The 23277-nt window shown below is 42.1% G+C and overlaps 1 protein-coding gene across 4 annotated transcripts in view; it reads left to right on the top strand.

Moving 5' to 3' along the window:
- Positions 1-23277, top strand: part of STAMBPL1 (STAM binding protein like 1) — a 117000-nt gene that overhangs the window by 46897 nt on the left and 46826 nt on the right. For 3 of the 4 annotated variants that reach the window (XM_030203064.1, XM_030203066.1, XM_030203065.1), the window contains exons 2-4: positions 4406-4489; positions 14969-15186; positions 18754-18829. In XM_030203064.1, coding sequence (XP_030058924.1) covers positions 4406-4489; positions 14969-15186; positions 18754-18829 — 378 coding nt within the window. Of the gene's footprint in view, positions 1-4405; positions 4501-14968; positions 15187-18753; positions 18830-23277 lie in introns of those variants that run through there. The other variant, XM_030203067.1, reaches the window with a different exon arrangement.

Genomic DNA, 23277 nt, shown 5'->3' with positions numbered 1-23277 from the left:
CTTCAACCTCAATGAGGACAACTCTTCCCTATGAAAACTCCGGTCAGCTGTAGGGTCATCCAGCTCCAAAGCCAACAACTCTGTCTCCTCCAGGCCACCCTCTAGATCAGACCTGCCGGAAAGGGCCATCAGAGACCCTGGAGGGGAGGGAGGGGCCAGATTCCACCTCCAAAGCAGAAGGCTACACCCTCCTCCTCTTCTCAGGCGGTACCAAGGGAAGACAGCCCAAACATTTCCTGCAGAGAACCCCCTGGCTGCTGAGCCTGCTTCATTAGGTAAGTAAAAGGACATAAGTCATGGGGAAAAGGGACTGCCTCCCCCAACACCTGAGACGCCCCCTCCTCAGGCAAACTCCCAGGCTCAGCCTTCTCCGAAGCACCTGCCCCCACCCCAGGAACCCTGGCACGACGGAGGAGCCACGTGCTCCGGAGCCAGCTGCTAGCGCAGTTGTGTCAAAGAAAGAAGGCGGATAGCGTGAATGGAAAGGCGTCATATCTTGCAGTAGTATTAGTGCACACTCCCATGCAGGTCATGTCTGTAAGGGATGGATAATGTGACATTGTCTGTGTATACAAAAGGGTTAAGGCCTTGATTGGATAAGGACTTGGCTAGTGGGATCATCATTAGGTTGAAAAGGAGCGGTGAAAGTGGTGATCCTTGAGGTACTCCACAGTCTGTTTTCCATGGTGATGATATGTTCGAGTTTGATTTCACTTGATATGTTCTAGTTGTTAGGAAACCCTTGATCCGGCTAAATACACTTTCACCAATCCTGAAGTATTCTAGTATGTTTAGTAATATATTGTGGTTTACCTTGTCGAACGCACTAGACATGTATTGTTTATACACTGGTTTCTAGCACAGATTATTCACATATCTGTTCCCCATTTTTTGTTCATGTGAGAACTCTTGAATCAAATACTTCTTTGGATATGAATGAATTTGTTTTAATGAGGTGCTTGCTTATAATCAGTTTGATATGAGGATCAGCAGCTTTAGTATAGAAATGTTTAATAGTAGTAGTAGTAGGATCCTTTAATTTTGTGGTGATAGGCTGTAGTACAAGTGCAATGATAGTTTTGTTTTGAATGCCTTGTAAAATTCAGGAAAGAATATTCTAGTTATTTGTACTGTTTTTGTATTTCATTCTTCCAACAACATTAATGTTTTGCATGCAGCAACCATGCAGAGGTTTTGAACATACAGTTCAGCAGCCTGTATTGATTTACCCTTATTTATCTGTGTCTGAGTAATCACGTTGACTCAGTAAGGCATCCAGAAGATGCTAACACTAGAATATTTTCATCTGAGTAACACTTTTGGGAGGTTGTGAACAAAATGCTTTTATCAAGTATAAAAGAAAGTAGAGGAGGAACAAAATGGTACTATAAATGGCTAGCAGTGTGGATACTCTTGATTCCCTTACAATATGTGTCAGCATTTTTCTCCTTGTGAGAATTTTTGACGATAGCTAAGAGGAAGGCTGGCTAAGGTATGGTCCAGCTTATGAGTTCAGCATCTGGCTTTTTAGGGACCTATGGATGCCCGGTGCCCCATTACAAGCAGCAGAAGGGGTATCCGTTCCTGATGGAGCTGAATGCCACACTCAGTTTTTGCAGTTGCTTCCCTTTGCCACAGCCATCAATGTGACATAATAGTGTCAGATGATCCAGGATCTCTGGGGAATTGGTGAGCTACTTGAAAGAAACATAGTAACATACATAGTAAATGACGGCAGATAAAGACCTGAACGGTCCATCCAGTCTGCCCAACAAGATAAACTCATTTTACATGGTATGTAATACTTTAAATATATACCAGAGTTTGATTTGTCCCTGACTTTCTCAGGACACACACCGTAAAGTCTGCCCAGCACTGTTCCTGTACTAAAAGTTCTGAAGCTAACGTCGAACCCCTTTAAAATTTACACTCCAGCCCATCCATATCTATTCAATCACGATTAGGGCACAGACCGTAGAAGTCCACCCTGCACCAGTTTTACTCTCCAAATACTGGCGTCGCCACCCAATCTCCACTAAGAATCTTAGTGAAGATTCCATAGATCCATTCCTTCTAGAAACAAAAGCAGTTCTATGATTTCTTCTGTTGGGCTGGTAACATCTTGGCTAGAAGTGAAGAAGACAATCATCAGTCCCATGCTGGAGTGCTTTCTTTGGCCTATATTTCATCTCCCCTGCCGACAGTGATCCAGGGTCCATTTGTGGGAGGATATGGGCTTTATGGGAATAGGAATATGACCCCAGAGGACATTTGGGAGGCAATGATGAGAGCTGAAGCTACTCTTTGGGACTTATTGGTCAAACCATGGAATTCACTAAGAAGACAGTGGTGAAGCTTGGAGAGCACGAAGGTAGGTTGGGAGGAGAAGCAATTGGACACACTGAAATCTCAAATAGCCATGGTTCAGACATTGAGAGTAGCCTTTGTGAAAAATAGGTTGGCTTTGCATTTCAAGTTGGAAGCCTTGGAAAATGAGTAGGGATGAGAATTTAAGACTCAACTTTATCTAGATTTCTGGGTCCCAGTGAACTTTGGTAGATGTATCTAAGAGACATCTTAAAGATAGCTAAATCTGAAGAATTGGGATCTTGTGTAGCCATGGTTCAGATATTGCTCTTGAAATTCTTCCATCTTTTGCTGTGTGAAGAAGGTGATATGGACTCCCTTTAGTGTTATCTGCCTTCCTGGAATCTTCAAGCGACAGTTTTTTCTACCAGAGCCACTTTTAAGTTTCCTTTCAGATTTTGCTCAGTCTGATAAATCTATCATTTTTAAGAATCATTTCAAATTTAATTTTTCAAGCAAAGAGTGGCTGTGCTTCCAGATGTATCTAAGGTCACTCAAGTTAGGAGAAAGGTGATAACTCCATAGGCTATTTTACTTTTATGATATTTTATAATACATTTGCAGGGGAACCTAAAAAGAAATATCCTGATCAACAAGAACCTGCGTGGAGATAGTACTTCTGATGTAAAGTCTCTTGGGGTGGTCTTCCCTCGTGTGTGACCCCTGCAAACACTGCTACTGCTTATTTCTATAGCACACCCACATTTTGGTTAGCTCTACAAGAATAATTCATGATTTTAATTTTTATAGTTCTATTGGATGTACGCTGCACTGTACATTATAGTAAATATTCAGGTATAAGTCTCTTCCCAAAAGAGCTTAGAACCTGTGGATACCTGAGGCAACGACAGATAACCAGCTTCAGTGGGTGAACAGAAACTACCTAGATCAAAGTCAGTTTTCTAGCAGAGGCACGAACATGTGAAATGCAGTTCATACTCAGAGTTTCTTTTCCATCCAGTGCCTGTATGTATCTATCAGGTAAAGTGAGTCTCATTCCTGAATTCTTAGGCTTTCAGTCTTTGCTCTGTATCAGCCCTTAATGTAGTTGGATAGTGTTAGACTAGTAATCTCCTATCTTTTAGTACTGCTATATGAAACACGGGTAAAATGACCTTTTTGTCTGGAGCTGTGACAGTACCATTTGATTTACAGAATTTACAGTGTGAGCCTATTTGTGGTAAATGCATGTTCTTATCTCATGTGTGATTAATCTTGGTCACTGTGAGCTGGCAGTTGAGCTTCTTATTTAACCTTTTGAAGGTGGTTTGTCGTCTGACTGCTTTTATACTCTGCATATTGTTTGAACTGTTGTGGAAAAGAGCAAGTCTTAAGACTGTTTAGATTTCTGAAAGGTGTGGCAGTGTTCTACACTTGTGTTAACCTAAGTGAACCTAGGATTGCAAAAAGGTATAATGAATTGGCTTATAGTATCATTTTGGTGGAGAAACAATTTAACATTTGCCAATAAGTTTGTAGAGGTTATTGATGGTTAAATCTACTCTGAAAGAGACCTTGAAGAGAAAGCATAAACCTATTTGTTAATTCCCTCCTCTGCTGCCCTTACTGTAACCCTTGAAAAACAGGTCAGACTGGATTTCAGAATACTCTTACCGTATTCACCCTTGTTTTTATATTTTTATTAACATTGCTTTCAGTAAACTATAACTGGTTGATCTCTAGTGCATCTACTACTCACAGGTTTCTGACATTGGTTATGTTCAGCTCTTTTGATGTTATAAAGACAATAGGAAAATTAAGTTTAGACACATTTGCCTGTATTTAAACCACCATTTAATCCAAATTGCCCCAATAGGTAAGCCTTGAGGGAACTTGTGAAACATAAGAGATTTGTAATGGACATATCTATTTGGTTTGTATATATTTCTGTGCAATTGATTTTTCTTCATAATGAGAGTGCATAAGTGCAGTCTGACACAGAAATTTCATATTCGCTATTAACCCATGGGTAAGGAGCTAGTTTGGTAATAGCTATGAAATGATATTGATTTTTTTCCTCATTTGTCTTTGAGTGTAGATGGAAGGATTGGGAAGACGATGTGAATATGAGAAGGTGCAGAAAGAAGACAAAATGGAGCAGCCATTTACTGTCGGCTCACTGGTATGTCCCAAGTATGTGTTTCACCATAAGCAGGGAAGATGTGTCATGGAAAATACAAGATTTGCAGTGAATATCATGACGGAATGAAAGGCACATTTTCGTTTTCCCTTCATGGATTATAGCCATGAGTTGAGCAAGAATGTGACTTTACTAAGCTGCGGTAAGCATTAATGCATGCTTACCACAAGGTAAAAAGCACTGCCGTGCGGCTCGCTCAGCTGTCCCGCAGTAGTTTTGAGATCAGTATGTGATTCCCACTGGCTAAAAAATAGATTTTATATTTGCATATATACATCTCATACATATTCATTATGGTTATCTAAAAAAAATAGGCTGGATAGAAACCCAATTTATTGGACAGTGAAGATTTTTTACTGAAATGAGCTAGCACCGAGGGAGTTTGTCTCATGGTGCCCCCACTCACATCCCCAAGGACAGTGCACACTATCCCTCTCCCCTTCCCCTCACACACTTCCCTAGAATATCAATATACCTCCTGGGAAAACAGAAGAAGGTATACTGTTACAAATCCATTGGAGGAAAATATACCCTAGCAAAACACAACACCACACACAAAATGGTATTGGTAACCTGACCTTCCAACTCCCTACAACATTACAAAAGAGGCTCAGCAACCCCACTACCTAACCTTCCATCTCCCCACAACAGCATAAAACACACACACTATAAAAGTGGGTCAGGAATATACACACACACTTACTGTAAACGTGGGTCAGGGATCCAAACACAAACAAACAAACATACACACTAAAAGGGAGTGAAGGATCCACACACACACACACTAAAAGGGAGTGAAGGATACACACACACACTAAAAGGGGGTGAGGGATCCACACACACACACACACACACACTGTCTAAAAGGATGTGAGGGATACACAGACACACTAAAAGAGGGTGAGGGATGCACACTCACACACACACTAAAAGAGGGTGAGGGATGCACACTCACACACACACTAAAAGAGGGTGAGGGATGCACACTCGCACACACTAAAAGAGGGTGAGGGATGCACACTCACACACACTAAAAGGGGGTGAGGGATGTGCGCACACACACACTAAAAGGGGGTGAGGAACGCACACACACACACTAAAAAGGGTTGAGGGATGCGCACACACACTAAAAGGGGGTGAGGGACACACACACACTAAAAGGGGGTGAGGGGCACACACACACACACACCAAAAGGGGGTGAGGGACACACACACACACTAGAAATTGTTTAAAAATATGCATCCATGCATTGTATGCACAAAAATCCTTAAAATTGTCATATTGCCTATGACATATGCTTTATTTTTGTTGCCATGCTGTTAACTGTCCATAGACTTTTATTTGTATTCTTTTCAAAATTTGTATATACCACTTTGTGATCTTAATTTAATGGCTGGGAAAATGGTTTAAAAAATTAAGAGCATTTTATTTTTTCTACTTGGGCCTGTTGAGTCTACTCAGTCATTTTCACCGTGCATTTACACTGCAGTCTCTCTTAAGAGAGTATTGCTAACTAGGTTATTCACAGTATTACCCGTTTGCTGCTTTTTGGTCTTCTTCAGATGTCTTACTCTTTTTGACTGCAAGTTGGAGGGTAAATTTAAATAGTCTGTATAGCAAATCAACTGAAAAGAGAAAATTAAACTAGCGTAGTAATATAGTAAATGACGGCAGACAAAGATCTCAGCCAGAACTACACCCACTATTTAATGCAGTGTAGACTCTGTCATGATACTGGTGTCTCAAACAGGATAGTTGGCAATTTGCCACCATGCCAACCCACATGTAGGTAGTTTATATATGATGCAGTCAAACATTATACCACAATGTCATTCCAATAGTCTGAAGAATGGTTATATTATTATAGTTGTAGCATACTGTCATTCATTAATACATGAAAAAATCAACAGTATTGCTAATAACATTTTACTTACTAATTTCATCCTTAAGGTATCTTCCCCTCCCTCACTGAGATACACAGCACCCACACTCGTAGCATATGATATTAATGTGATATAAAGATTTGATCCTAAGTACATAAGTATTGCCACACTGGGACAGACCAAAGGTCCATCAAGCCTAGCATCCTGTTTCCAACCAGAGCTGGTCTTAGGCAGGGGTGACAGGAGCGGTCGCACAGGGCCTCGCGCCTCCAGGGGCCCCGCGGCGCTTCCTGTCGCTCCCTGCCATATCGTCGCTCAGCTGCTTTCCTTCCAGCCGCCCTGCATTTAACAAGTTGCAGCGGCGGCAGCAGCAGCAGCGAAAAAGCAGGTTCGCCTTTAAGCCTTCCCCTTCTCTCTCAGCGTGCACTGATGCAGTTTCCGGTTTCCGTGAAAGCGGCACAGTGCACACTGAGAAAGAAGGGGGAGGCTTAAAGGCTAGAAGCGAGCCTGCTTTTTCACTGCTGCCGCTATAACTTTTTAAATGCAGGGCGGCTGGAAGGAAAGCAGCTGAGGAAAACTGAGGGCACAGATGGGGCTGGAGTAAAACGGGTTGGGACCTGAAACTCAGGGGCTGAAAAGGGGGGTAAGTTAAGTTGGGGGCTGGGGCAGGCAAGCCGCTGGACATGGAGGAGAGGGCAATCGCTGGACATGGATGGGAGGGGATGGGATGGCAGGGGACAAAGGAGAATCACTGGATGCGGATGAGAGGGGAGGACGGGGCAAAGGAGAATTGCTGGGCATGGATGGGTGGGGAGGGCAGGGGAGAGAGGAGAGTTGCTGGACATGGATGGATGGATGGGGAGGGCAGGAGAAATGCTCGACATGGATGGAGATAAGGGAAGACAGGAAGGAGATGCACATGGATGGAGGGGAGAGAAGAGAGGGCAGGGGACAGAGGAAAATTACTGGATGTGAATGAGAGGGGGGAGGACAGGGGACAAAGGAGAATCACTGGACATAGATGGGAGTTTAGGGCAGAGGAGAATTGCTGGTCATGGATGGGTAGGGAGGGCAGGGGAGAGATGAGAGTTGCTATGGATGGATGGAGGGGAGGGCAGGAGAAATGCTGGACATGGATGGAAGTGAGGTAAGACAGGAAGGAGATGCACATGGATGGAGGGAAGAGGAGAAATTCTGGATATAGATGGAGGAGAGGGGTGAGTTGAAATACTGGATATGGATGGAGGGGAGGGAAGAGAGAGGACGTAGATGAAGATGAATGGAGGGGAGGAGATAGAGGAGAAATGCTGGACATGGATAGAGGAGAGAGGGAGGAAGGAGATGCATACTGACGGAGATGAGGGAAAGGGAAAAGAGGAGAAAAACTGCACATGGCTGGAGAAAATAGGCAAAAGCTGGATCCACTCTATACCTCCTCCAGTCAAGTCCTCAGAGGACCCAGCTTTTACTTATGGATGTAGGCCAAGAAATGAAGAAGAAAGGAGGAAAGTAAAGAAATAAATGGAAAAGGAAGACCTGGAAGTGGAGTTAAGTAAGGGAGCAGATAGAGAGCAGCAGAATCAGAGACTGGGACCAACATGATCAGAAAAACAAAGTCACAAGACAACAAAGGTAGAAAAAAATCATTTTGTTTTCATTTTTAGTGTTTGGAATATGTCCAATTTGAGAATTTACATCTGCTGTCTTATTTTGCAATGTATAGCAATGTTCTGTTTTTCTGGTATTGTATGCTAATTTGGTTTGTGTCATTTTGGGTATACTGGAGCTGTAACAGCTTACAGAAATTATTTATAATGGAAAAAAAAAAGTTATTTTTCTTCTCCTGTACTGGTGTAATATTTTCAATGATTACTGTTTATATACGCCATGGCTGGTAAACGGGTGTGGCTAAATGTGCCAACATTGTCCAGTTCAGCACACTATTAGCAGCCAAGTTCATACAAAGTTAATTATGTTCAGTGGAAAATAAATCTGTTGGCTCAGGCTGCTTGCTATCTGAATATTCAATCACTGTTTCATTATTGCTACCAAGTATTACATATTAAGAGGATTAATTTTAATTCATTTATCTAGTCCTTATGTGCACATGGTTTTGCTTTTTAAACCCAAAGGTTTCCTTGTATAGCATTTTTCATGTTTGAATTAGTTTTTGTATACAAGTTTTGCATGATTTGTCTTTATTTGAAATAAAAGAAAATGTTTAAAACATATCTTGTCAACAAGGGGCTGGGCTAGGTGGGGGCGGGGACTGGGGGGCCCAGAGAACTGGTCTGCACAGGACCCCGCAGTTGCTAAGACCGGTTCTGTTTCCAACAGCGGTCAATCCAGGTCACAAATACCTGACAAGATCCCAAAAAAGTTCAATACATTTTATGCTGCTTATCCCAGAAATATGCAGTGGATTTTCCCCAAGTCAATTTAGTAATGGTTTATGGGCTTTTCCTTTAGGAAGCTGGCCAAACCTTTTTTTAAACCCCGCTAAGCTAACTGGCTTTACCACATTCTCTGGCAACAAATTTGAGAGTTTAATTACACATTGAGTGAAGAAACATTTTCTCAGTTTCTTATTAAATTTACTACTTTGTAGCTTCATCGCATGCCCCCTAGTATTTTTGGAAAGAATAAACAAACTATTCACGTCTACCCGTTCCACTCCACTCATTATTATATAGACCTCTATCATATCTCCCCTCAGCTGTCTTCTCCAAGCTGAAGAGCCCTAGATGCTTCATCCTTCCCTCATAGGGAAGTCGTCCCACCCTCTTTATCATTTTTGTCGCCCTTCTCTGTACCTTTTCTAATTCCACTATATCTTTTTTGAGATGCGGTGACCAGAATTTAACACAATATTCGAGGTGCATGGACCGATACAAATGTCCTTTGCCATTTTTGGGACACAGTCTGTAGAAGTCTGCCTGGCACTGGCCTTGCTATTTAACTACTGGAGTTGCTGTCAAAGCCCAACTCCAGCCCATCCTGAATAAACATTCAGGTTTGTACCAAGCTTCTGATATTCTTTTCCCCCTAAAACTAGACATTCATAGTGAGCTGGTCCTCCTATATACATGACTTTGTTTTAGTGTATTTGTGTCTTTAATGTTGTATTATTCATTATGATGTTACTCTATAAATATGACACAGCGAGAGGGCACCAGCAAAGTTTCCACAGCTGAGTAATAATAATCCAAGCCAGAAAATAATTTAAATGGTTAAACAGCTGTTTATGTAAAGTAGCACAAAATGTACTTGAAAATCCTGAGCATCCCTAGCATGGTCACGTTTCAGGTTCTAAAACTCTGCCTCAGAGAACTAAGCTATACATCTAATTAATTAATACCCAAGGCAAGGCCCCTGGTGGTTTTTGTTCGTTTCCTTCCCTGAGTCTGGTCTACCTGGATTTCTGTAGAGGTGTGGCAGAGCAGTTCCTCTTCTCCCCTCCCCCCTTTTTTTTTTCTTTTTTTTGACTGAGATGCTGTTAGAAGTCTTATACTCTAGAGCCTGCTCAGGAATTAATTATACATCTGGTTTTGTTTATCTTTCTTCTCTTTAATTTGACCCTCCTATGGCTATGGCAAAAAAATATCAAGGTGAGGAGCAATCCAAATAAATAACATCAACTACTGTACCAGCTGTCATCTCAACACACAAATTAGTTTTGAGTATTTCTGCTTAAAAGCAGAGACTAATTCTCTTTGCACTTTTTCCCCACTTCAGAGCACGGTGAAGTCCATGTTTAGTTAAAATGTTGGTTCAAACATTCTGTAAAAGTAACCTAAATGTAATTTGCTAGTTTGTCACTGCTGCTTATGCATGTGCCTGTACTGCATCTCAGATACGTTCTTTGAGGACGTTCTTATAGAATATGCTTTTAGTGTTAGCAATTGGTTATGATGGAGCTAAAGCATTTCACTGTGCCTGGTTTTTGCAGTGCACAAACCCCACCAGAGACAAGTAGTTTGACAACACTGCTGCTGTAAAAATTCTAGAGGGTGTTTAACTTGCACGGTACTTTCTGTTGCATGTATTTCTATGGGTGTGGTTGGGACAGGCCGAGATGGGGGACTAGAGTGCCTGCAAATGCCTGTGAATATCAGGACAGTCTGGGAGTGAACATTCCGAGCCTAGTTTGTACATGAAGATTGGAACTGAGATGTCCAGTTTGGGATGTGCTCAATTCCAGTGGTATTTTTTTTAGGTTCTTCTGGCATTTGCAGTAGGAGCTGATATTTTCTCCCCCCAACAAAAACATATTTGGAAAAAATGATTGGCACAAACCCGGCAGCTTCCATGTGGATTTGTCAGCACTTTGACGTGGAAGAAGTAATTTTACAACTTCCACATGTAAGTGGCACCACTTTACAGACTTACATGTGTGTCACCAGTAAAGTAGTGAGGCTTCAGTTTTAGCTTGGTTTCATTAGCTCAATCCCATGGTTCAACGAAGTACTGAAAGAACTAAAAACACAGGTCAGAAGACTAGAAAGAGCATGGAGCAAAAAAAAAGATGAATGGAAACAGTTACAAAGAACATACAAATACAGCATCAGACATACCAAAAGAATGTATTACAAAACCATAATAGGACCAGATTACAAGGACACACACAATCTCTTTTCACTCGTAAACAATCTCCTAAACACCACACGGGTCACCTCAAATAACACAGAGACCCCATCGGCAGCCAACCTAGCGAAGTATTTCAATGAAAAAATCACAAAGCTCCGAAGCATGATACCAAGTAACACCATTGAATATTCAAGCATCCTCGAATGCTTAGACCCAGTACCCGGGGAATACCCAGCTGATCGATCATGGACCAACTTTGACTTAATTTCAATAGATGAACTCACACACTGGCTCAATAAATATGGCAAATCTCAGTGCAAACTCGACATTTGCCCTACCAGCCTAATAAGAGCTGCACCCAAACAATTTAAAAAAGACCTCACGAATCAAGTAAACTATAGACTCCTACATGGTCTCTTCCCCACGGAAAATGGAAACATACTACTCATTCCGTTGCCAAAAAATGCCAAGAAAAGCACAATGGACTTAACCAATTACCGACCAGTCGCCTCTATCCCACTCACTACAAAGTTGATGGAAGGCATAGTGACAAAGCAGCTCACGGATTATCTGACCAAACACTCAATTCTACACGAGTCACAGTCAGGATTCCGATCAAATCATAGCACCGAAACCGTACTAGTATCTGCAATGAACTCCTTCAAAAAAACAATTGCAACCGGCAAGAACATACTCATATTACAATTCGACATGTCTAGTGCCTTCGACATGGTGGATCATGGAATACTATTACACATACTAGAATACTTCAGAATCGGAGTCCCAGTTCTCAAATGGTTTAAAGGATTCCTCACCACTAGATCCTACCAAGTTATAACGAATACTACCAGATCAACCCCTTAGACACCGGAATGTGGAGTCCCTCAAGGATCCCCCCTTTCACCTACAATCTTTAACCTAATGATGACACCACTAGCCAAACTCTTGGCCAATCAAAACCTTAACCCCTACATATATGCCGATGATGTCACAATCTACATCCCGTTTAAGAGTGACTTAAACGAAATAACCAACGAGATCAACCAGAGCTTCCAGATCATGCACTCATGGGCAGACTCATTCCGGTTAAAGCTCAATGCAGAAAAAACCCAATGCCTAGTTCTCACCTCCCAATACAACACAAACAACTACTCCACTCTAACCACACCTTACTGCACACTTCCCATCTCAGAAAACCTGAAAATTCTTGGCGTCACCATTGATCGAAACCTCACACTCGATACCCACGTGAAGAACACAACGAAAAAAATGTTCCAATCAATGTGGAAACTCAAAAGAATTAAACCTTTTTTCCCAAGAAACGTCTTTCGCACCCTGGTACAGTCACTAGTAATAAGCCACCTGGACTACTGCAACGCTCTGTACGCAGGCTGTAAAGAACAGACCATTAAAAAACTCCAAACAGCCCAAAACACGGCAGCCAGACTCATCTTTGGAAAACCTAAATATGAAAATGCGAAGCCCCTAAGAGAGAAACTACATTGGCTTCCGCTCAAGGAACGTATTGAGTTCAAGATCTGCACAACCGTGCACAAGATCATTCACGCAGATGCCCCACTCTATATGCTAAACCTAGTGGACCTACCGCCCAGGAACGCCAAAAGATCGGCCCGCAAATTCCTCAATCTGAATTTCCCCAGCTGCAAAGGAGTGAAGTACAAACAGTCTTACGCTACGACCTTTGCATACAAAAGCACACAGTTTTGGAATACGTTACCCAAGGCCCTGAAAACCATGAACAATCTAACAAGCTTCCGCAAAGCTCTGAAAACGCACCTCTTTAACAAAGCTTACAAAAGTCACCCTCAATGATACAAATCATCCCCCAAACCACCCAAGCACACCTAAAACACTTCTCACACAACCTATCCAACATCTGCCGATCTATATCCTCTTTTACCTCAGCTTATGATCAACTGTATTTAAATCATGTACTGACTCTATCATAACCTAACTCTGTAAGCCACATTGAGTCTGCAAAAAGGTGGGATAATGTGGGGTACAAATGCAGTAAATAATAATAAATAATTTTGGAGGTGGAAATAAAGTACATGAGATTAAGGAAAAATGACTTCCTTAATCCCTTGTGCAAAGCGCTGGCCAAATGAGCACTTTTTAAAGCCGTAAATAAAAGAAATATACCTACACGTGCCTTTTGAACTGTTATAAAACTGGAAACTTTTTCCCATGCATGTGTATTCCCTTTGTAAATGGGGAATATATGTGTAGATTTTAGTCCCATCTACATGATGTGTGGCTGTCTGAAATTTGGTGTTTACTAGGGCTGTACATACGCATTAACCCATTAGTGCCCAATGTTCCCATAATAAGCCATTATTATGGGAACATTGGGCACTAATGGGTTAATAATGTATTAAATGTTTAACTCGCATTAAAATTTTACCACGAGTTAACTCAGCTTGCCCAACGCGCTCTCCCTTTTTTTCCCCCTGCCGGGACCTTATCTCTCCAACACTCCAGCAGCCCCCTCCTCTGCGTGCTCCAAGCCTCTCTCTGTAACAGGAAATTGTCAGAGGGAGTGGGACTTCCTACTACAGAGGCTTCGGGTGGGTGAGGCAGGGAGAAGGAGCTGCTCATCCTTGTGCTGCGCCGTGAGAAGCTGCTGCTGGGTGAGACCCCGGGACAAACAAAAATAGAGATATGGGGGAATGGGGTGGGCGGGAAAAAAAGAAAGTGAGTGTGTTGTGTGGGGGGAGGGGGACCACAGTGGGAGAAGGAAGAAAAGAGAAAGTAGAGAGTGAGAGAGTGATGATGGAGGGGGAGGGAAACCATGGCGGAAAAAAGAGGAAAAGAGAACATGTGGAGAGAGTGATGCTGGGGAGGAGGACTGTGGAGGGAAAGAGAGAGAGGGAGACCCTGGGACAAAAAGAAAGAGAGAGACAGATGTGTCCCACGAGGTGGGGGCAGACCACGGCAGTAAAAAGAGGAAAAGAGAAAGTGGGAGTGTGATGGGGGGGGGGGGGGGGAACCACAGGGGTAGAAAGAGGAAAATAGAGAGAGAGATATGTGTGGGGGGGGGGGGCAGGGTATTAGAGGGGCAGATGCTGGAAATAGGGGATGGAAGAATTAAAGAAGGGAGGAGATGGTGCCAGGGAAAAGGAAGGGAGGAAATGGTGCCAGGGGAGGGAAAGAAAGATGGGAGGAGATGGTGCCTGCTTTCTCTGACAGAACGTTCTGTTACAGAGAGAGGCTTGGTACCAGATGAGAAGCAGCATTCTTTCACTGCAGCGGTCAAGACTGAGGGCTGTGAGGAGCAGGGAGAGGGAGTTGCTGGCATGCTGGGAGAGGTAAGAGGAGGTGCTGGGGGGAGGAAGAGAGAGAAAGATATGGACCATTGGGGGGGTAGAAGGACAGATGCTGGTAATAGGGGATGGAAGAATCAAAGAAGAGAGATGGCTACAGAAGGGAGGAGAGAAAAAAAGAGAAGGGAAAAATTATGTTCATGGATGGAAGGAAGGAAGGAAGGGAGGAGATGGTGCCAGGGGAGGGGAGAAAAGACAGGAAGAGAGGAGGGGAAGGGAGGGGAGAGAAGATGATTATAAAAATAAAATCACTGGACAACAAAAGTAATAAATATATAGATATATTTTTTAGTAGGGCTGCACAATTAATGCACACTTAGCTGTGTCATTGGAAGGAGCGTGACTGAGATCAGGTTGTATGAGGACATCTCCCACCATCACTTGGAGCCTCTGACCCCACTCAAAGCCAGATCATGCGATCAATCGCGCAATTAAAATTTTTAAGCAATGTACAGCTCTAGTATTTGCATCTCTTTGTGATAATACATATGCAAATGCCACTGTTTATACATGGATTCATTTCTAAAAGAAAGTCTTTCTACTTCTGGTAAGGAGTGTGGTAGATGGGGGAGGGATGGGGCACAATGGGTGACTGAAATTCTTCAATAAGGAAACTCTTTTAATTTGCCTTCTGCTGAATTTACAGAAGAAGCTGGCAGCTGTGCCTGACCACACAGATGTTTCCTTGAGTCCCGAAGAGCGGGTGCGTGCTTTAAGTAAACTAGGCTGCAATGTCACAATCAACGACGACATTACTCCACGCCGCTACTTCCGATCTGGGGTAGAGATGGAACGGATGGCAGCTGTTTATTTGGAGGAAGGAAACCTGGAAAATGCATTTGTTCTTTATAACAAATTTATAATGTAAGAAATTGTTTACTACTTCCTAAATGATGATATGCTGTCTGGCTAAATAGCTTTGCTTAGTTTTCCTTCTCTGCTAACTTGATGATTGTGTTTGTCATGGGTGATACGTGAGAATGAACAGAATGTGATGCAACAAGGAAGTTATTGTGATAAAATGAGGAAAGGAAAACCTGAACACTTGGGTGGAATGTCTTACGAGTAAAGGCTCTCCATGTTTGTAAATGGGAGTCAGGCTCCCAAGTGGAGAGCTTTAGATTATAACTTTTTTTTTTTTTCACAAAGTTCCCCAAAGAAGAGAATAAAATGACACACAGTGAGACTGGATTGCTCTTCAGAGCAGTGATGGTAGCATGGCTTCATTGAATAGTGTGACCACATAGCATTCTGCTCACGGAAGCAGTCTCTGGACTTTTCTTAGTGCTTGGACAGCAGAGAACATGCTTGGACTGCTTTAGGATACGGACTAGGCTCCCTTGTATTTATATCCAACGCAGGCATCTAGAGACAATGTGGAAATGTTTGCTCAAAAGTCCAGAAACTGTACTGTATATATTTTTCTTATTGTCTTGATGCATTCCCTGAAATCCAGGAATAAAGAATAATTAAGATGACTATATACTTACTGAGCAAAGCCTTTAAAAACTCATAACATTTTGGTTTTATGTAATTTATTTCAAATATTTTTTTGAGATAGAAGCGGGCTATAAGTGCCAGTTTAAGTTAAACTGCACGGTTATTTACAGGTACAGAACTGTGCAGAATTATCCAGGAACAGGCTCATGGATAAGCCGTGATTAGAGCAGATCAGAATGTAGTAAGTTATAGTGATATCTGAAGCCTTCTCTCCACCCCTCCCCCCATGCCCACTATTTTGCTGTGTAAAGACCAACTTTAAAGAATCGCAGTATATTGAAGCAGTAGTTTTAAGGCTCTTATTAGATTAAATATTTACTTGTATAAGAATAAACGCCTAGAGTGATGGAGAAAAAATGTTTTTGAGTGTGCTTGCTGAATGAGGCATGTTTTAAAAAGTCAGTGAAATGGTGCCTAAGGGTGCATAGCACTATATATCCACAATTTTTTCTTTTCTTTTCTTGAGTGCAAGCCTGGAAAGTATTGCAGCGGTGTACGTTCAGGTACACATTATTTTGGATTTTGGGTCTTGCTTTTTGGGCACTGACACCAGGGCTCCTGGGATCCCTGGTTAGCACACAACTGGCTGATAAGCTTTGCAGGGAGTCCAAGCAAAGCCACGGAGAAAACACACTAAGCCCATAATAACCGAGAAAATAACATCCATTTTACAATGTAAAATACCATATGCTAAAGCCTTTCTGGAGGCATTCCAGCTTGGTGACATTATGAGTTTGTGATGTGGCATTACAGTTCCTGTCATAATCATATGCAATTCCATCTCGTGCATGTTCATTAGGATTAGTTTGAAAACTCTATCAGATAGTTTGTGGCCCTCAGAGACTAGAAAGTTCCCTCCACATGATTTAGTACATGAAAATATAATAGGAAGCCCTTACTGAATTTTGGAATAAGAGATTTTTAAAATGAAGCCAGAATTCTTCCTTGTATCCAAACTGTATGGCTCACATTTGTTATAGGATACTAGCACTTATGCACATATAATGCACACTTACATGCATTACAAAGCTGTTCTAGAATTTTCTGTAAGTTACATGCTAAAATGCTGCATTTAGATGTGAACAGTTATATCTGGCACACCAATGCCAACTTAATCTAGTGTCCTATAATGGCATCTTAGCACATAGATGCCTTTTAGAACCGGTGCTTAACACATGACATTGGCACACCTAAATTATGGCATAATTTCTCCATTTGGTACAGTTCTACCACAGAATATATATCATATTTCCAGATGTGTTGCTATGCCTTGATTAGTGCTAAAAGCAGTGGAGTTTGTTTACGAGAGGAAGAGATACAAAAAACTGGTCGGCCTGGTGGTTCAATGGCAGAATTTCACTGTACTCCCAGTCGGCGTGGGGATGCTGCAGAGTTATTGTTCAGCAAGGAGGTTTTATGACAGGAGATGGCATGATGTAAAAAAATTGAAACAATCTCCCCTGGGCTGCAGCCATATTGTACTTTAAACAAACTATCAGCTAACAGTTACCAAAAAGAAAAATCCAAATACCTGACTCCGCAAACGTGAAGAATAGGTACAAAAAAGAGAAAACATCTTTAACTTCTTAGACAAGATGCTGCCTTCGTTAACTGCCACCTAAGCATTTTCCTACCTGTTCTTCTCACTTCCAGTTCGGTGCATGGCACCTCGTCTGGTTTGAAGCTCGTCTCTCCAGGGCACTCAGTTTATGGCTGAAATGCTGACAATAATTTTTTATGCTGTTTTAGTGATTTAATAATTTCGTTCATGATGTATAAGTAAGGGAAGCCTTCAAATAAAAAAAAAAGCTGTCAAAAACAAAACACACATAGGCAGTCATAAGCGGTTGCTATTGTTTTTATATTGAAATATCTTTATTGTCATCTTAAGCAAAAATAAAGGCATATAGCACTCCACTGAAATCCACAATACAGCATTGCAAGTAACAAAGCAAGATCTGGAGCACTGGCAAACACATTTTGAATATAATCCTCCCTTTCACAGACCCCTCAAACTCCCTGAGCCCCTCCTAACAAAAAGAATGCAAAAACCATTGAGGTTTACTAAAACAATATAAACCTCATATTTGCTATTGTTTTCAATAGCGTCTGCAAATGTTTGGGGTCACTCAACATGGTGGCAAGCTGTGCCCATGCCTTCAGCCCAGATGATGGGCCAGATAGGTTCTTGCCGTCTCCTGCCATAAAACCTCTTTGGTTCATGGGAATTCTATTCATTGTGCTTTGATGACATCCAATGGCCAGTTTTAAGGGGCCTGCAAGGCCCTCTGGTGCATGGACCCTGGCCAGACTGTAAGTGCAATAACGACTAAATAAGTGGAATGGGATATGAAGTAGGAGAAAACAAATCAGCAATTACCTGGGGATATGAAGAGTCATAGCATCCGATTTCAGCTTGAGCTGGAAGGAGCAGGAAGAACCTGCTGAGTCAAAAATAAATAAAAGGGTGTATTTATTAGCTGCTGGAGTTTGTTTTTGTTTTATATTTTGCTTCTTTAGGCTTCTAGTTCTCCTAGAGCTCTGCATCCTGAGCCTTCATTTGCAAAGCTTTTCCCTGTTTTTGATGCTACCTTCCATCTAGTCTGTTCCATCCTCAGCCATGGTTACAAACCATGGATGCTTCTGGAACCTGAATCTGGTCAGTAGGTGGCACTGCTGAGTGATAACTGGTACTCCCTCTCCCCAGAAAGAGGGGAAGGCCTGTAAACACTTCCTCTTCTGCATCCCTAGCTGTGGGTGACCTGACAAGCAGAAGTCTGACTCAGAAATCAAACCTTGATTTCTCATGTGCAGTGTGGAGTGCTGCCACCAGGCTGGGGCCTGAATTGACTTATAAGTTTTTAATTTTGCACTTGTTTAATAAAGTCCTTCTAATAGATTTTTATTTCTGATGTATACTTTAATTTTTAGCTTGTTTGTAGAAAAACTCCCTAATCATCGAGACTATCGGCAGTGTGCAGTACCAGAGAAACAAGATATTATGAAGGTAATGTTTTTGTGAGTTTATCTTGTGCATTATCAATCCCTTTCAGCACTGGTGATAAGTGGGAGTGTAACTTTATTATGGCAAACATGGAGAGTGTGTAATATAAACCAGGCTTGCTTGTGTACAACAGCACAAAAATTGATTATAAAAACTAGCCATACTGTCCCCAGTGAAGTTTGGGGGGGGGGGGGGTGGAATCCCCTCCAAAATCAGCACCTGACTTGCTAAGGTTCTTCCCTATTTTTTCCTGTGGGCAAAGTAACTTTAAAGTAAATTAGTTCCTTAAGGTGCCACTGGAAATCACTGGCAAAAGCTACTAGTCTTCCTCCCCCCCCCCCTCAAAGCATGCTGTCAGCTGTGTAACAGCACCTCCTTTATGTAAATAGGCTGTTGTCTGTTTCAGGTTATCACCATAGTGTCTCCCCCCAGTCCTCTCTCTCTCTCTCTCTCTCTCTGTCTCTGCCACCTATTAACCTGCTACCATTCGGCTCTCTGTAAGCTTGAACCATGAGAGACTGGAAGCAGGTTGATATTGGCAGTTTCAAGTCCCATGAGACTTAAAAACTGAGACTTCCTGCACTGCATGTTTGAAGCTTACAGAGAGCTCAGGCGTACTGCAGTGCAAGAGTGGGAAATGCACCGTTTGAGGTAAGGGTACAAAACCAAAATTTGTGGGCTATGAAATCCCAAACACCAATGCCCAATTTCTAGGTGCCAGGTGACCTGGGTTTTGTTGAGCCCTGGGGGCAAATGTTTGCCAATTTAGGAGGATTTTAACCTTTTTTTTTTTTTTCCCCTAAATGTGTTTGGGATTTTTTTAAACAGTCTTTTTAGTTCAAAATATGTTTTCTATAAATTAGGGATGAAAATGGGTTGGTCTTGTTTATTTGCAAGTCTTAGGCACTGAATGGAAGGGAAGGTGTAAAAAATTACATTAAGATAATCTACTAAAAAAAAGAACCGGCTAAACACAAGATGGCTGCATTTTGAAAGTATGTTCCCATTCATCAGTATTTCATTATTATATGACAGAATCCTGGGAGATACAGCCACTGAATGACATATGACAGGCTTAGGCTGCCAGTGAATAAGTATTATTCAGTGTATTTGTGAGGTTCTGCTGCCAGCCTGCAGCTGGCTTAATTTCCAGGAAGAGTTCTTGACAGAGTGAACGTCCACCCTTCCACCAGCAGGTGTCGGTATGGATCACTTCACTTCTATCTGCCTTATTCTCACTTCCTTTTGAGGGGCCACCTTTGTTGTTTCTGTCCTAATATATATTTCATTTCACTTCCTTCTGCCAGTTGCACTTGATTACACAACTTAATGTAAAATCACTCAAAAGTGTGGTACAAAATAAGATAAAGCAAAAATACAAACAGTAAAAAAGTGATATAAAACTTGATACAACAAAACCATAAAAATCCAACCCCTTTACCCGCCTCACTCTCTAGCCAAAAAGCTCCAGATTTACCACTAACAAAGACTTTTCTGTGCTAGAAACAACTAAGATTTAACCCTTTTATGAAATTGCAGATAGTTTTGGGGTTTTTTTTAAACCTCACCTGCTTCCTTTGCCAGAGCTTGGCCCTCCACTGCTCTAGCATGTATTTTTTTATTTTCTGATACCACCAAGTTCTACTGTTTTGGATCCTGATTTCCTGATACGATATCCTTTGACCCCTGCTTATTTGCTGTGTTTCTGCTACTGTCTGTGAAAAAAAGAAGACTGCCCCCAAAGAACAAAGAAAAATAATTGGGGGAGACCAATGTAATTCCAACCAGGGGAAACAATTTATTGATTACTACCACTACTATTGATAATACTAAAAATGTGTAAGATACAAAGGCTAATAAGTCCAAAATATCAAGACGACTGAATGGACTCGACACGGTCTTGCGTTGTGGCGCGGCAAGTGCCTGCCTCAAGAATCGGAGATATTCCAGTCTAGTTGACAGTGGAAAATTGTTAGCCGGTGAATGGTAGTACAGGGATGTCAGCCAAGAAGTCACACTATAACATAAAGCAAAATGATAAAACAATAGCATGTAGAAATGAGAAGATCAATAGAACAGGGCTAAAACGTTAACACTTTGATCTAGACCTGTTTCAATCACGACGGAGTCACAAAACGGTGCCCTAAATGACCACTGAAGAAATTAAGGCGTGACTCCTCCCTTAATCCTCCAGTGGTCACTGACCCCCTCCCGTTCTCCAAAGATGTGAAAGAAACGGTACATACCAGCTTCTATGACAGCGTCAGATGTTATGACCAGTCCTATTAGAGCAGCAAGCAGGTCCCTGGAGTAGCTGGAGTAGCCTAGTGGTTGGTGTAGTGCACTATAGTGAAGGGGACCCAGGCCCATATCCCACTCTAACTGTTACAGTTGTAGTGGAAAGTGTGAGCTCTCAAAAAACCCCACCAAAACCTACTGTACCCACATATATGTGACACCGTAAGCGCTATTGTAGTGGTGTACAGCTGGGTACAGTAGGTTTTTGGTGTGTTTTGGAGGGCTCACCATATAATATAAGGGGGTACCTGGGACCTTTTATTTGATGTGCAGTGCCTCCTAGGGTACCCCCACTGCTCTGCTGAGATGTCTATATGGCTAGTCTGCTAAGAATGCTGGCCTCCCCCTCCCCCCATACATCCCAATGGCTTGTTTTGTGCATTTTTTCTCTTGGACATTTTTTATCTTTTTCGAAAATGGTCCAAAAAGATAGACATACTAAGCACAAAAACATCTAGCAAATGGCCATTTTTGAAACAAAGATGTTTTTCAAGTTCGAAAATCACTATGTTCGCTGCTTGATTTTTGGATATTTTCAGCAAAACGTCCAAAATCGGATTTAGACATCATATCAAAAATTCCCCTCCACAGGTTTTAAGTTCACCTGTAAGCAAAAAGTGATTCTCATTTGAATAAATGGCTGACTGTACTAAACAGGCTTTGGGGATCTATATGCTAAGCTTCTAGGCTGTGTTAAAACGAGCATATCAACTTGTTTGCCAGTTTTGACACTAACATTACATCTGGCTCTAAGACCTGATGTTTTAAAAATGTAAAATGGAGCATGAAGAAGCATGGATGCATTAGCGAGAGTATGGCCATTGTAATGTGGCTCTCTGTTAGGTAGCTCAGATTTGCCTTTATCTGGCCCATTTTGCTTTGAGCCAATTAATGTAGAAAAATCAACCCTGCTGCACCCTTCCCTTTGAGAGAAGCATGAAGAAACTTTAACCTTTCCCCTTCCTACCCTTCTCCCCCTCCTCCCCCCCCCCAGTATGAAAGGGCATTCAGGCTGATCATTCTAAATCCCCCCACCCTCCAATGTTACAAGGGCCTTCTGTTACCCCTCCCCCATTTCTGTGAAATAAAAATGTTGGGTCTTTGAGCCAGTATTGGCATCGTCATTTTTGACTGTGGCACCATTCCTCCCAGAAAGGAAGCCAGATACTTCCTCCCAGTGATGATCCTGAAGATCTTTTGGAGGGGTGAGTGGAGTCTAGATTTGAGGGTGAAGAGGTGCAATTTTTATGTCTTGTAGGCCCCATATTCAGAGGGGTGGAGGAAGTTCGGACTCGAAAGATGCCTTGGTTCCTTTAAAGACTAGGCTCATACCATGCTACCCCAGAGTGTCTATTGCCCAGTTTAAAAATGTCCCCTTAATGCATGGAGATTGAAGACATGGAAAAACTCATAGGTGTCGGTGGGGATCAGGTGGGTTCAGACCTGGAAAGATCTAATGTTTTGGGCTGGGAGGGGCTGGAGGACCTTGTTAGTTTTTAGGGGGGAATGAGGGTCAGGCAAAGGAGGCCTGCTTGATGTTTTAAGGGTAGGGCAGGCAGATGGGGTTTGGTCTGAAAGGTTGTGTTAATGTGTTTTGAGAGAGTAGGTCCCAAATACCTTTGTGGTAATTTGGGGGGGTGCGGTTCAGTGGGTTAGGGCCCAAGCGGCGTAAGTTAATGTTAATAGCCTTAGATGTATTTATCTTTTGTTATCTTATACCTCATAGGTAATAGTTCTGTCATTATTAAAGTCCTGCTGAGACCACTTGCATTTAGGTCATTTGCATTCACATTAGCATTACGTTCGGGCAACTGGTAGTGTCTCTCACACACACACACACAACGTGTGTACTATATGGTAATCAGCTAACACGCATTTGACATGATCATCAATGCTCACATCCTTTTGTTTCACTGGGTGCTAGAAATAGGAGATTGGGGTGCATAGTACTCATAAGTACGTAAGTATTGCCATACTGGGACAGACCAAAGGTCCATCAAGCCCAGCATCCTGTTTCCAACAGTGGCCAATCCAGGCCACAAATACCTGGCATGATCCCCAAAAAAGTACAAAACATTTTATGCAGCTTATCCCAGAAATAGTGGATTTTCCCCGTCCAATTTAATAATGGTCTATGGACTTTTCCAAACCTT

The sequence above is a fragment of the Microcaecilia unicolor genome, chromosome 5, assembly GCF_901765095.1.
Source record: "Microcaecilia unicolor chromosome 5, aMicUni1.1, whole genome shotgun sequence".
Lineage (NCBI taxonomy): Eukaryota > Metazoa > Chordata > Amphibia > Gymnophiona > Siphonopidae > Microcaecilia > Microcaecilia unicolor.
Note: the sequence above shows the minus strand (reverse complement) of the source record. Positions and strands in the feature narration are given on the sequence as shown.